We start from the raw sequence: 15,582 nt of genomic DNA, 5'->3' as shown, positions 1-15,582 counted from the left end.
AAAGCAATAGTGACATCTTAGTGTTGGCGATACTAGGAAAGGAACACTGGGCATAGTTGGATATATGCTCTCAGAGTTCTGAGAAACGATAGGTCGGATCATGAAAGCAAGATTTTAGGTCGGGCACGGTGGCTCACGCCCGTAATCCTAGCACTTTGGGAGGCCGAGGTTGGCGGATCACAGGAGGTCAGAAGTTTGAGACCAGCCTGGCCAACGTGGTGAAACCCAGTCTCTACCAAAAATACAAAAATCAGCTGAGTGAGGTGGCGCACGACTGTAGTCCTAGGTATTCTGGAGACTAAGGTAGGAGAACTGCTTGAACCCGGGAGGTGGAGGTTGCAGTGAGTCAAGATTGCACCACTGCACTCCAGCCTGGCCACAGAAGGATACTCCGTCTTAAAAAAAAAAAAAAAAAAAAAAGGAAGATGATTTTGGAAGGCTGCAAGCTCACAAGTGAAATGATTACATTCAAACATAAATGCCTACCTCCTGATTAGCTGCCTTATAAAAATTTGAAGGCATGGTAAAAGAAATCTATCACCAAAAGGCATGTTAGTTGCCCTCTCCACTTGATCGCATTACATCTCTATTGTGCAAAGAACTGGGTTAATCTTAAGAAATTACAGTCTAATTTTGATTAGAGCCCTAATGCTTCAAACAGAAAAAGCGTTACTCTTGCTAAGTTACTATAACCTGATCCGTGTTAATCAGTGTCATGACCACAATTTTTATCTTGCAATGTAACTAGAAAACAAAGTAATTACTGAATAGAAGCTATCTTGGCTCACCTGGCAAAAATACAGGGTACATACACACACATACACACACACACACACACACACACACACACACACACAGAGTGTGTATATATTCCAGCAAATAATATTACATATAAAAGATCTAATTGGTTCATCGTGTAAATTTAGTAGGAACATTACAATGATGCTACAAGAATTTATCCAAAACTGAGGTTTCCTTAGAATATCTGTTAAAAGTAATTTTATTCAGTTAATAGAAATTCTATTGAAAATATCAAACTTATAAAGCTATATATCCTGTTCGTATTAGAATGTTTTGTAAATATGGATTATTCTTATAATCAAGAAAAAAAATTAAACAGTATGAAGACGTCTTAAAGTATGTTTAAAAGCACAACTGTATTACAGTATTAACCCAAGTCAACAGTTTTAGGGAAATAATTCACTAAATCTAAAATTATAAAGGTTAATAATAAGATTATATTGTTCTTAAACATCATTAAATAAAGAAAATCAGTTTTTATTATACATTTATTGTTCTGAAGTATTCTAAATTTTCAGATCAGACACATATCAATCAAAAACACATATACAAAAAAAATCAAAATAATGTTTTAGATAATCTATACTACTAAACTTTAAACCGTTTACAATCAGCCAACAAGTGCTTATTATTATAAAATCACACCCAAGTAGTATCAATCGACATGCTAAAATTGAATATATAGAGGACCTCTAAAAATAGGCAGTAGCCCTGTCCTAGACAATATAATTTGTATGATCAGGAGCTTTGTTGAAATCTTCTGAATACAGTACTGAGCACAGTTTTATACAAGTATTTTAAAACTGTACTAAAGTTTGTACTATAAATGTCTGCATGTTTATAGGAGGAATATTTAAGAAATATTTCTTTTCTCCTTTATGATACCTTCATTAAAATACAGTTCCCGCCATCATAGACCTAATTGTAAAAGTCGAAATTATAAAACTTGTAAGAGAAAATCTTTGCAACTCTGGGGTAGGCAAATATTTCTTAAAAGGACATACAGAACATAAATTATTAAAGAAAAAAACAGTCAATTGGATTTGACGAAATCAAAAGCTTTTGTTCACAAGACACACTGGTTTTTGGTTTTTTTTTTTTATACAGGATCTCGTTCTTTCACCCAGGCTGGAGTGCAGTGGTATCATCATGGCTCTCTGCAGCCTCCGCCACCTGGGCTCAAGCGATCCTCCTATCTCAGTCTCTCAAGTAGCTGGGACCACAGGCATAGGCCACCATGCATGGCTAATTTTTGTATTTTTTTTTGTAGTGACAGAGTTTTGTCATGTTGCCCAGGCTGGTCTCAAACTCCTGGGCTCAAGCCATCTGCTCACTTCATCCTCCCAAAGTGCTGGGATTACAGGTGTGAGCCACTGCGCCTGGTCTGAGACACATCATTAAGAAAATACAAAGGCAAATCAGACTGGAAGAAAATATTTGCAAAATTCACGTTTGATAATGGACATATAGAGAACCCTTACAACTCAATAATGAAACAAAACCAACATGTAAACAACCTAATTTAAAAAACGGCAAAATAATATCCCTGATGAACATCAATGCAAAAATCCTCAATAAAATACTGGCAAACCGAATCCAGCAGCACGTCAAAAAGTTTATTCACTACAATCAAGTTGGCTTCATCCCTGAGTTGCAAGATTGGTTCAACATACACAAATCAGTAATGTAATTCATCACATAAACAGAACTAAACACAAAAACTACATGATTATCTCAACAGATGAAGAAAAGGCCTTTGATAAAATTCAACATTCCTTTATGTTAAAAACTCTCAATACACTAGGTATTGAAAGAACATACCTCAAAATAATAAGAGCCATATATGACAAACCCACAGCCAATATCATACTGAATGGCAAAAGCTGGAAGCACTCCCCTTGAAAACCAGCACAAGACAAGGATACCCTCTCACTACTCCTATTCAACATGGTATTGGAAGTTCTGGCCCGGGAACAGGCAAGAGAAAGAAATAAAGGGTATTCAAAGAGGAGAAGTTAAATTGTCTTTGTTTGCAGATGACATAATCTTGTATTTAGAAAACCCCATTGTCTCAGCCCCAAAACTTCTGAAGCTGATAGGCAACTACAGCGAAGTCTCAGGAAACAAAATCAATGTGCAAATATCACAGGGATTCCTACACACCAACAACAGACAACCAGAGAGCCAAATCATGAATGAACTCCCATTTATAATTGCTACAAAGAGAATGAAAGACCTAGGAATGCAGCTAACAAAGGAAGTGAAGGACCTCTTCAAGAATTACAAACTACTGCTAAAGGAAATCAGAGACAACACAATAAATGGATGCTTATGGATAGGAAGAATCAATATCATGAAAATGGCTATACTGCCCAGAGTAATTTATAGATTCAATACTATTCTCATTTAACTACCATTGACATTCTTCATAGAATTAGAAAAAACTTTTAAAATTCCTGTGGAACCAAAAAAGAACCCATATAGCCAAGACAATCCTCAGCAAAAAGAACAAAGCTGGAAGCATCACGCTACCTGACTTCAGACTATACTACAAGGTTACAGTAACCAAAACAGCATGGTACTGGTACAAAAACAGACACAGACCAATGGAACAGAAGAGAGCACTCAGAAATAAGACTGGATACTTTGACATCTGATCTTTGACATCTGATCTTTAACCACCTGATCTTTGACAAACTTGACATAAACAAGCAAAGGGAAAAGAATTCCCTATTTAATAGAATGCTGGGAGAACTGGCTAGCCATATGCAGAAAATTGACACTGGACTCCTTCCTTACAACTTACACAAAAATTAACTCAAGATGGAGTAAAGACTTAAATGTAAAACCCAAAACTATGAAAACCCTTGAAGAAAATCTAGGCAATACCATTCAGGACATAGGCATGGGCAAAGATTTCATGCCAAAAATGCCAAAAGCAATTGCAACAAAAGCAAAAATTGGCAAATGGGATCTAATTAAGCCTAAGAGCTTCTGCACAGCAAAATAAACTATCAGAGTGAACGGACAACCTACAGAATGGGAGAAAATGTTTGCAATCTATCCATCTGATAAAGATCTAACATCCATAGTCTACAAGGAATTTAAACAAATTTACAAGAAAAAACAAATAATCCCATTAAAAAGTGGGCAAAGGACATGAACGAACATTTCTCAAAAGAAGACATTCATGCGGCCAACAAGCATTTGGAAAAAAGCTCAACATCACTGATCATTAGAGAAATGCAAATCAGAACCACAATGAAATACCCTCTTAGGCCAGTCAGAATGGTGATTATTAAAAAGTCAAGAAACGACAGACACTAGAGAGGTTGCAGAGAAATAGGAACGCTTTTACACTGTTGGTGGGACTGTAAATTAGTTAAACCATTGTGGAAGACAGTGTGGCAATTCCTCTAAGACCTAGAACCAGAAATACCATTTGGCCCAGCAATCTCATTACTGGGTATATGCCCAAAGGAATGTAAATCATTCTATTATACAGATACATGCATGTGTATCTTCATTGCAGCACTGTTCACAATAGGAAAGACATGGGAATCAATCCAAATGCCCATCAATGATAGACTGGATAAAGAAAATGTGATACATGTACACCATGGAATACTATGCAGCCAGCCATAAAAAGCAACAGAATCATGTTCTTTGCAGGCACACAGATGGAGCTGGGAGCCATTATCTTCAGCAAACTAACACAGAAACAGAAAACCAAACACTGCATGTTCTCATTTATAAGTAGGAGCTGAACGATGAGCACACATGGACATGGGGGGTGACGGGGAGAGCACCAGGAAAAATAGCTAATGCGTGCTGGGCGTAATATCTAGGTGATGGGTTAATCTGTGCAGCAAACCACCATGACGCATGTCTACCTATGTAACCAACCTGTACACCCTGCACGTGTACCCTGGAAGTTGAAGGGGAAAAAAGGGAGCAAAAGATTGAATAGGCATTTCATTAAAAATATACTAAACTAAAGGCACAAGAAAAGGACCTCAGAATCATTAGTCATCAGGGAAATAGAAATTAAAGCCACGATAAGATACTGCTAAAATTCTTACTAAAATGACAGATTAAAAAGCCTGAAAATACCAAGTGTTTAGGAGATGTACAGAAACTGGAACTCTTGTACATTGGTGGTGGAAATTTTATATGGTCCATTTTGGAAAACAACTTGGCAGTATCTTATAAAGACATAAATAGGAGCTTTCTTTATAATAACACAAAACTGGAAAAAACACAAATGTTTTTATCCCCCCCTTTTAGGGATAAAACCAGAAAGGAATGATCTAGAAATACACACAAAGACATAGATGACTTTTAAAAACATTCTGAGCAAAAGAAGGCAGACACACACAAAAAATACGTTCTATGATTCCATTTACGTGGAATTTTAGAACTGGCAAAACTTATCTATAGAAGTAGTTCTCAACTGGGGAAATTATGCCCTCCCCTTCCCTGGGCAATGCTGGAGACATTTTTGGTTGTCATAACTGGGGTGGCATAGGTATGGGGGTGGTTGCTACAGGGATCTGGTGGGTAGAGGTCAGGGATGCTGTTAAACATTCTATAATACACAGGCCAGCAGCCACGGCAAAGCATTACCAGGCCCAAAATGTTGAGAGTGCCCAGGTCCAGGTTGAGAAATTCTGTTCTAAGTGATCAGTGGTGGTTTAGATGGAAGTAAGGATATTGAATGAAGGAATTCTGGGGATAATAAAAATGCTCTGCATTTTATTTTATTTTTATTTATTTATTTATTTTTGAGATGGCGTCTCGCTCTGTTGCCCAGGCTGGAGTGCAGTGGCACGATCTCAGCTCACTGCAACCTCTGCCGCCTGGGTTCAAGCAATTCTCCTGCCTCAGCCTCCCGTGTAGCTGGGATTACAGGTACCCACCACCACGCCTGGCTGATTTTAGTAGAGAAGGTATTTCACCATGTTGGCCAGGCTGGCCTCTAACTCCTGACCTTGTGATCTGCCTGCCTAGGCCTCCCAAAGGGTTGGGATTACAGGCGTGAGCCACCGCACCCAGCCGATGTTCTGTATTTTAATTGTGGTAGTGACTGACTTGTCAAAACTCACCAAACTGCATACACTTAAAACGTGTAAATTTTACTGTATGCAAATTTTACATCCAAGTTGATGCTAAAAACTATAGTGCCTGTATAAAACTATGTTAAACAGTTTAATCCATTTTTTGTTTTTTAAAATACATGCACAGAAAAGACTGGTAAGGCAACTACCATTAAAGACAGGAAAAACCAATACCATTTGTGGGATTATGGATAATTTGGAATTTTTTGCCCTGCTGTTCATTTGCTTAGTATTAACTAAAAATTTAATAACCTTTATGTGTACACACACACACACAGAGACAGACACACACACATATATATCCAGTACCTAAAACAGGTACAAATAAATGAGGATCATAGAAAAGCACAGGTGCACATGAATATTTAATTGTGATATTTGATCATAAGACTCGTTATTTCAGGAAACTATAAAAAAGTGTAATGCAAAGGCACTTAGAAGTAAAGTTTTACTCTAAAACACTGCTAAACTATTTACTGAGCTCAATTATAATTCTTTCAATACAAAAGTTTGCAAGGATGAATTTTCACTAGAAATAATGCTATGATAGCCCTAATAAGACAGGGTGAAAAGGTCAAGAAATTCTTTAAAATTAAATGAATAAAGTTATCAAGTAAGGAATAATCCATTTCACTGTATTAATATGGTTGAAAACATAGTAGATACAATTCAGTTATGTTCATCGACAGGCCAGGGACTGAGCAAAGCATGAGGAATTTACTATAAAAATGTCTCCGAAGAACTGACCAATGGAGAAAAATGGCATTGCCAACAAATCACACACAAACGGGCTAAAGGCTATGATGGAGGTTTGAAAGTGGTACAATGAAAGAAGCAAGCAACTACCTGGAGGAAGCATTTACAAAGGTGACATCTTAGCTAGACCTTGTCTGGTGAAAAATCACGAGATAATTTAGAAATCTTAGAAATAACACAAAAACCAATAAATAAATAAATAAAAATAAATAAATAAACACAAACACCACCACCACACATAACAATTTTGTTACACTGCTGTCTGATTTTTAGTCTTAAAGGTCAGCAATGAGAAAATCTTTTCCCGAAAAAGAAGATTATCCTACATATTGAGTAAGGAAATTATATCCCATATCCAAGGGGGAAATATATTTAAGATTCACCTTGATAGAAAATGCACTCCCTAAGCTTCCACCACGTCTACGTTTGGCAATTTAAGTCTCTGGCACTATTCAAAAGCACAGTGATTAAAAAAAAAATCAATTAGGCTGCAGTTTAAAAATACTATATGAATACTTGTTAATAGAGAATTAATATTCGGCCTCATACTAAAACATCACCATACATTAGTAAGGGAATATTTTAAGATACCTCCCAAAAGGGAGACACTGGGAATCCTATATACAGTACAGCACATCTTTGACAATAAGTTTTCAAGCCGTAAGAGATGCTTAGAAATATATGGGGTAAACGATTACTCTATGTTGCTAAAAATGATTCCAACCAGGTAAAAAGGTCAACTCCTATCTAATGCAGAGAGAAAAGCCTGCAAGGTGGTGGGATGGTGAGAAAGACTGCTGGTAGAACCTGTCTGCCTTGCTCCTTGGATTTCCTGTAATTTTGAACATTACTGAAATTAAGGCATTGAAACTGAATTACATCAACTTTATTTCAACAGAACAAATTTTGTGCAGCAGAAAACCCAATTTTGGCGGTGAAAAAGTCGTCCCAAAGACAAAGGGTCTTAAGTACATCTGACTTTTCGGAGACAGCAGCAATGTGTCCTATTCTTTCTCTCCTGGCTCAGACTCAAAGAACTACTGCAGGCAATTCAGGTAACACTATTTCCTGGTAGTGTGATTCAGGTAACTGGAGAAAAAGAAAAAATGCTTCAAGCAATAAACTAGTATAAAAGGGAACCTTCTGGAGTCCCGTAATAGCTAGTGAACTAGAAACTCTTGATATTTTATAGATATTGACACCAATAGGGGACCCAGGAGCCAAGTGCAACATCAGCCAAGGGTTGGAGGCAGGAAGAGAGAACAGTCACTGCCTGATCCTTTCGCTTCCACCGCAAAAGAGCGCCCCCACCCCAATATTCTCGTTCCTTAAAATGTCCCTGTCCTCGGGACCCACGCAGAAATACCCCACTCCCCTACAGTAACTCCTTACAATCCCAACAACCCTGCCGGAGTGTGACAGGCTGCGTCCACTTACTGAGCTGTCCCCCGCCCGACGTTGTACTCGGTTCCCGACCTCCAGCGCCCCCAACGCCGGCTGCTCCTGGGACCCCTGGCGCCCCCATCCCCGGCGGGGTTCCACTTTGCCTCTCGAAGTTGCCTGGATTGGAGAAGTAGTCGCGCAGCCGAGGCAACTCCCGGCCACTCTCTAACAGCTCGGTATGCAGCTCCAGGGCGGTCAGCAAGTATTGATCGCGCAACAGCTGAGCAGCGATCGCATCAATTGACAATCGGGCCGGGGTCTCCCCGGTGCCCCCCAGGGCCACTGCAGCCGCCGACGCCTCCCCAGGGAGCCCTGGCCGCGCACTGTTTCCTAAGGCCACGGGATCCTGTGGCGACAGCGAGCCCGCAGAGCCAGGATCTAGGCCACTTCCGGCACCCAGCCGAAGTACTGCCCGCCGTTCCTCTGTTGCCGCTACCTCGTCATCGTCCTCATCCGAATCGCTGAGAAATGGATTCACGCCGCCACCACTGCCACTACCTCCAGGCGCCATCGCCGCCATCTTATCCTGTCAGGAGTGTGGGCGCCTCCCTGACTGGCTCCGACAGGCCGCAGCCCGAATCTTCTAGGCCTCAGGGGACACAGCGCACCTCCACAGCCTCGGCCTGACCACCTCCTGCCTCCCGACTTGAAGAGAAGGAGTATGCGCCAAGGCAGGAGATCCGGATGCAGCTGCACCTGATGCCTCAGCCTCTGCTGCACCAGCAGCCCGGCTCTGCAGGCGTCTTCCTGGTCTCCAGTATCGCGAGAACTGGAGCGTGCCCTGCCCCTCTCCCCGATCTAGCCCCGCCCTAGCCCCGCCCCAGCCCACTTCAGCTCCGCCCATTCCAGGCGCCAAATAGTAAAGATTGAAGGCCCCGCTCTCCGCTCAAAAGCAAAACTCCACCCACCATTCCTCCATGATTGGTCAGAGAAGGAAGGCGTGGAGAGGACTGACGGGTGACTGGCCCGAGAATTATCGCGAGAGCAGCAGCGGCCCGGCAGGTGTTGGGGGCGTTCCGGGATTGAGGGGTGGTTGTGGTGGTGGCCTAGGGATACCCTACTAGCTATCGCTTCAGTGGGTAGAGGGGACCCCTGCCCGAGAGCTTTAATGGAGCTGAGTCCTGCCTTCGCGCTGAGGAGCCCTCGTTTTCGAGATCAGGCCTGACCGGGATAAGCTCCAGGTAAAGTTCAGGGACCAGGGCGCGGAGAGTGTCGGCGCCTAAACTGTGGTGTCGCGCCGGCGGACGCGCTGTTTCCCTAGTGCGCTGCACTTTTTCTCGCTATTTGCTGCCACTGGTGACATTTTGTCCCCACGGATAGCAAGTGCCCAGGCCTGTAGTCAGAATGTGACTTCCCTGCTTTTCCCTTCTCTGCCACATGCTTGCACACTCGGCAGGCCTAGCGACAACTCGACTTCGCCGACCCGGAATTGGTCCTGTCTGTGGGTGGGGACGGGGGCTGGAGAGACTAAACGGAAAAGGGGACGCTGAGATTGGCATTTGCCTGGATCTGGGAACGTCCTCGAGTTGGAAAACAAATTGTTAGGTGCTCAATAAACCCTTAGGATTTAATACACGATTTACATGACAGGGACCCTTCAGAATATCAGATGCTTTCTCACCAGTAGACAGATAGTAAACTTAAGCCAAGAGTAGTGGATATAAAATCAACTCCACGCCGGGCGCGGTGACTCACGCCTGTAATCCCAGCACTTTGGGAGGCCGAGCCGGGCGGATCACGAGGTCAGGAGTTCGAGACCAGCCTGACCAACATGGCGAAACCTCCGTCTCTACTAATAATACAAAAATTAGCTGGGCGTGGTGCGCACGCCTGTAATCCCAGCTACTCAGGAGGCTGAGGCAGGAGAATCGCTTGAACCCCGGGGGCGGAGATTGCGGTGAGCCGAGGTCGCGCCACTGCACTCCAGCCTGGGCGACAGAGGGAGACTCCGTCTCAAAAAAAGAAAAAAAAATCAATTCCACTAATAAGGAGTCAAAGGAATTAACATCATTTCTCTTATATCCCAAACGATTCGTTATCCACTGTCTCCTGCAACATTTCTGACTTGTTCATTCAGGCTGGAATCAGAGTTTTGGAACTTAGATCTATTTTAAAAGTTGAATGCTTCAGAGAGTTTTGATTTTTTTTAATGGCACATTAGCATATAAAGTACATATCCTAAGTTGAGAAGATCAACCTTTATCTTTTATGTTATTCCTTGATTATGATCTGAAAAGGTAAAGGATTTCCAGTCAATACAATTAGACTACTATTTCTTATGGCTCCTTTTTTTTTCGCACACAAACAACCACTTTTGCAGGTTTTAGATTTCCTTTCTTAGTGTACAGCTTCCAGTAAATGCCGAAATGCATAGGCAGTAGTAATTAGTGCTATCAGGTAAGTGACATATTACATTCAGTGTGTAGTAAACATTCCACAGTAAAGTATCTCCCGTTAGCTCCATAGAAAAATTAAAATAGAGGATTCCTATATAAACTTAGGTCAGGTTATTGGTTTACATGTAAAAGTATGCCAACAGTTAAGAGTAGGCTTTAATTTCAATTTACCCAGTCTCAGTAAACTGAAATTTTCATTTGAATGGGAATTTGGGTTTTTAAAATTTTATTTTTGCTAGAAGTTTTTAAAAAAATAGTACCAAGAATTTAAAGTATTTTTATAGGACATTAGTTCCCAATGTTTTAATGATAAGTAGTTTTCTGTGCTATGTATTAAAAGTAAAACATGGGGAAAAAATCCCCCCAAATGGAATCGAAATGGCAAATACTGTATCCTGTTAGAGATTTCTTAGCAAAAGAGATTGCTGATCCATATTTTAGTTGGGTTTTCCAGAGAGATTAAAATGGAACCAATTTCTGGAATGCAGGAATGGAGGATTAGTGAATGGCATGCGAAGGGCATAATTAGAAATGAATTGTTTATGTACAATATTTCCATCTCCATGATTGGGAAATTGAGAAATCTCCTGCGTTTAGGATTCCTGAAGAGGATTATGCTTGTGAGATAGAAAAGCTTAAGTTCAGATCCCAGTTCTACTTATTATTTATTATGAGACCTTGAAAAAGTTACCTAACTTCTCAGGCTCACTTGCATTCATCTATCCAAGGGGATAAGGAAAGTACACAGAATTGAGAATGTTCTTGTCCCAGTGCCTGGTACGTGCTACACAATAACTATTACTGTGGTCACTTATTAATTAATGAAATATTAGTATATGTTGAGAACATTTGACAGGTTTTTAAAAATAAAACTAATATCAATTGTTTTGGCAGTGCATTGAAAAAGCAATTAAGTCAATAGGGCTGAAGGGAGTATCTTTAATTTGGAGTCTAAGTTCTAAAACACAAGTTGAAAATAGATTTAAAATGTTTCCTTAGAGAGTTGTAAGAACTTGCATGTACAGAAGTTCTTCCTATACAAATCTGTAGTTTTCTGCTTCTGTTTCTGCTTCCTATCCTATAACCTTGAACTTGTGATCTTGTAAGCCCATAACAAATCAACTGCCCAGTCTTCCCAGTAGGTACTTTTCTTTTCCACAATACACAGAGGTTTGGTTATTCGTGAATAATGTATAAGTAACACACACTGGAATATTAATAATTACCGATCACTACTTATAATAATTTATTATTAATAGTGTTGGGAAATTTCCTTTCTACTTAGTAAGATTTTCATTAATAGAGGCCCTTACAACTAATGTTTCATCTGACTAATGATAGTTATTAAAGGTTTTACCTTAGCAATGAAGATGTAAAAGATGGCTTTTTTCAAAGCACATCAATCATTTTAGTATTTAAAAAGTATTTTAGGCTTTAATAGTCTTACAAGAACCACAAGTAATGTTCTGAATAGAAGTTTTGGTTGCCTTGAGGTTTTAGTAATAACTCATGTTTTATTGTTTCTCAGAGTGTGGTAAACATCCACAGATATAAACTAGATAACTTATATTGGTACATGAATATATCTTTTTAAAGTTTTAATAGTTATGTGTTTGTTTTGGAGGTATTTCTTTTTCAATAAATCTGAATAAATTGTGATTTTTTTAAAGAGAAATATTAAGTAATATTGTTTAGTATTAAGCAATTAAACTAATTAAGATAAGTAGTTTGTGAACGCTGATGTTTTGCAGTCACTACAATTTTATTTACATTAATAGTAATTAATTTATCATAAGAGGTTTCGTTTTTTGGTTTTTTTTTTTTTTTTTTAAAGTAGTTTCAATCTTCACATCTTGTTCTGGAGGAACAAAAACAGAAGCAGGGCATCCTCTAGTGGCTATAGTGCATATTGCATTTACCCTTGAAATGGTCATTCTAAATAATTAATTCAGCAAACATTTGAGTCCTTACTAAGTGCATAGGACTCTGATGGGTGTTGGAGATGCCCCATCCTGCTGTCATGGAATTGTGGTGAAGTGACAGAGCAGACATTAATTCAAATAGTCATAGACAGAGCTATGTAATTACAAACTGAAGTAAAAGTTTTTGTTTCTGACTTAACCTGCGTTGTCCCTGGGGAAGTGATGCTTGAAATGGAATGTTAGGAGAGAGTGGAAGATAGACTGCAAGTGCATTCTGCAGAGAGGAATTGAGCCTATGAAAGTCTTATAGCAGTGAGCTACTTGAATAAAAGAAGGGGCCAGGGACGTGAGATGTTACAAAGTAAAGGGGAGTGCTATGAGACGGGGTTAGGAAAGAAGGCAGAGGCTAGTCTATGAAAGACCTTATTAGTCACATTAAGGATTTTAGTCTTGATTAGTATGTGAAAAGGCACTGGAGAGTTTTATACAAGGGGTAAGATGTTCAGATTTTCTTTTGAAAAAAGAAAAGCAAGTAATACTCTGGCTACATGGCAAGAAGCGGATCAGAGAAGGGTCAGAGTGTATAGGGATGACCTATTCCTGCATTGCAGTAGTTCGCATAGGATATGGTGTACATCTTAAATTACAGAGGTGTCAGTGGAGATGAAGACAAATGAACAGATTCAAGAAACACGAAGTGGACAATTGTTGGATTAAATAAAGGGGAAGAATAGGGTGTAAAGAACGATGCTTATTTCTCAGACTTACATACTTGGTGGGAAGGTCGTGCCACCTCCTGAGATTGTGAACACTAAGGATTTAGTAGGTAGTAGACAAGGCTCCTGGGAAATATTATGAATTTGGTTTTAAACCTACTCAGTTTGATTGTCTTTGAAATGTCCATGTAGATTTATAAAGGTTGGAGTTACGTATGTGGATTTGGAGCTATAATTTGTTGAGACTTTTGCATAAGTGATAACTGAAGTCACGGATATGATGAAACATGCCAGGATAAAAGTATAGAGTGAGAAGAAAAGATAGCTGAGGACGAAGTTTTGAGTAACTCTAAAATTCAGTGACCAGATAGAGACTGTTCAACATTGGCCAGAGGTGTAGGTGAAAAATGAAAGCTGTAATGTTCCCAGAAGCCAAGTGATAAGAGCCTATTAAAAAGGAGAAGGCAGCCAGGCATGGTGGCTCACGCCTGTAATCCCACCACTTTGGGAGGATGAGGCGGGTGGATCACCTGAGTTCAGGAGTTTGAGACCAGCCTGGCCAACATGGTGAAACCCCATCTCTACTAAAAATACAAAATTAACTGGGCATGGTGGTACGTGCCTGTAATCCCAGCTACTTGGGAGGCTGAGGCAGGAGAATTGCTTGAACCCGGGAGGTGGAGGTTGTAGTGAGCCGAGATCGTGCCACTGCACTCCAACTTGGGCGATAGATAGGGCGAGACTCTGTCTGAAAAGTAATAAAAATAAAAAGGAGATGGCAACTGGACCCGGCGACTCACACCTGTAATCCCAGCACTTTAGGAGGCTGAGGTGAGTAGATGACTTAAGCCCAGGAGTTCAAGACCAGCCTGGGCAACATGGCAAGACCCCCTCTCTACAAAAAATGCAAAAATTAGCTGAATGTGGTGAACATGCACCTGTGGTCCCAGCTACTTGGGAAGCTGAGGTGGGAGGATCACTTGAGCCCAGGAAGCTTAGGTTGCTTAGAAAATGAAGACTAAAAAATAGCTATTATATTTTGTACTGTTAATTGTCTTTACTTTCTTATGAAGTAATGAAAATAAGGTTTAAGTTGTTTGAAATTTAGGTGGTCAGGAAATAAAAGAGGTCACATTCAGTCTTTTCAAGAAGTTTGACTGTGTGGGGGAGAAAAGGGCAATAGATGTTTAACATTTTTTTTATTAATACTGGTATTTATGAGATGTATCCTTTTCAGAAATATAATATTTCATTATGAATAAACAATTTATCTGTTCCCTGTAGTTAGATATTGTTTCCAATTTTTTATTATTATAAATAACAAAAGCCAAGATTTGAATGTAAAGGTTTTTAAAACCTGTTTCTTTCTGATGTGTAATTTTATCTTAGTAAATTCTACACTAGTAGCAGTACTAACACTTGTAAGCTGGTTAAAGTACAAACTTGTAAGCTGATGTCTACCTCACGCCATATACAAATAATTATTTTTGTCTCAGAGGATGCAAACCGACACAAATAAATTTTAAATAATGAAAGGTAAAAAGCAAAAATCTAAAATGATTAAAAGAATATATGTGACATAAGAACCAGGGAAGTTTTCTTCTATAGTACAAGACACAAAAAACTTACACCAGATAAGATAAATATTTGATGAATTTTACTGTATTAAAGTTGAAAATTTCATTTTAACAAAAGGCCCTATGAACAGAATTTATATACAAATGTGTGTATCTAGTTATGTATAAACATACATACACTATATAAACATACACACACATATAATTTTAATGTACAAGTCAAAGAAAAGGTCAATAACCCTAACCCTATCTGATCAAAAGATGTGAATAGGCAATTGAAAGGAAGAGAGACCCAACTGGCCAGTAAAAACATGAAAAAAAGTTCATATTCACTAGTAATCAGGCAAATACATAGTCAAATAACAGGATGCCAATTTGGCCTGTTCAAATTGTCTTAAGGTAAATATGACAGTATCAAGCAGTTGTGGGTATTTAGAGATATAGAAGCTTTCGTACATTGCTGGAGGGTATCTAAATTAGTATGGACACTTTGCCAGTCACTTGTAACGTTGAAAATTTTGTTTATTAGAGCAATTCCACTTATAGAGGTGGCTTTCAATCTTATTTGTCCATAGAATAATTTGAAATAAAACTTTCGGTACAGGTTATATACATTTAAGAATATAGATGTTTGGATACACAGGAAAAAAACACACTTTTTCAAAATCATATACTACTTCTGAAGTACTTCATGATGTGATATATTCTCTGTTTTATCCTATTCTATTGTACTGTATTCTATTTCATTAAAAAAAAAAAAAAGGAAAGAAGGCTAAGTGCAGTCCATTACATTATTTTGTTATGGGTTACTACTCTACAGTTTGTAAACATTCTAAAAATCTCCAACTTTACCA

At 39.3% G+C, this 15,582-nt stretch overlaps 2 protein-coding genes across 15 annotated transcripts in view; one reads left to right on the top strand and one right to left on the bottom strand.

Moving 5' to 3' along the window:
* RELCH (RAB11 binding and LisH domain, coiled-coil and HEAT repeat containing) overlaps positions 1-8,894 on the bottom strand; it is a 121,195-nt gene extending 112,301 nt beyond the window's left edge. For all 7 annotated transcript variants that reach the window (XR_004443942.1, XM_033239094.1, XM_033239075.1 and 4 more), the window contains exon 1: positions 8,112-8,894. Coding sequence is in view for 6 of the 7 variants with exons in the window: in XM_033239094.1 (XP_033094985.1) it covers positions 8,112-8,637 (526 nt within the window). In the remaining variant the exon portion in view is untranslated. The remainder of the gene's footprint in view (positions 1-8,111) is intronic.
* A 206-nt stretch (positions 8,895-9,100) lies between these two features.
* The window catches only part of PIGN (phosphatidylinositol glycan anchor biosynthesis class N), a 139,704-nt gene continuing 133,222 nt past the window's right edge, over positions 9,101-15,582 (top strand). For 4 of the 8 annotated variants that reach the window (XM_033239035.1, XM_033239057.1, XM_033239050.1 and 1 more), the window contains exon 1: positions 9,101-9,298. The gene's annotated coding sequence lies outside the window, so the exon portion shown is untranslated. The remainder of the gene's footprint in view (positions 9,299-15,582) is intronic. The other 4 variants (XM_033239062.1, XM_033239006.1, XM_033239015.1 and 1 more) reach the window with 1 other exon arrangement.

Source organism: Trachypithecus francoisi, unplaced genomic scaffold, assembly GCF_009764315.1.
Source record: "Trachypithecus francoisi isolate TF-2019V2 unplaced genomic scaffold, Tfra_2.0 Contig01474, whole genome shotgun sequence".
NCBI lineage: Eukaryota > Metazoa > Chordata > Mammalia > Primates > Cercopithecidae > Trachypithecus > Trachypithecus francoisi.
This window is presented reverse-complemented; position numbering and strand designations above follow the sequence as displayed.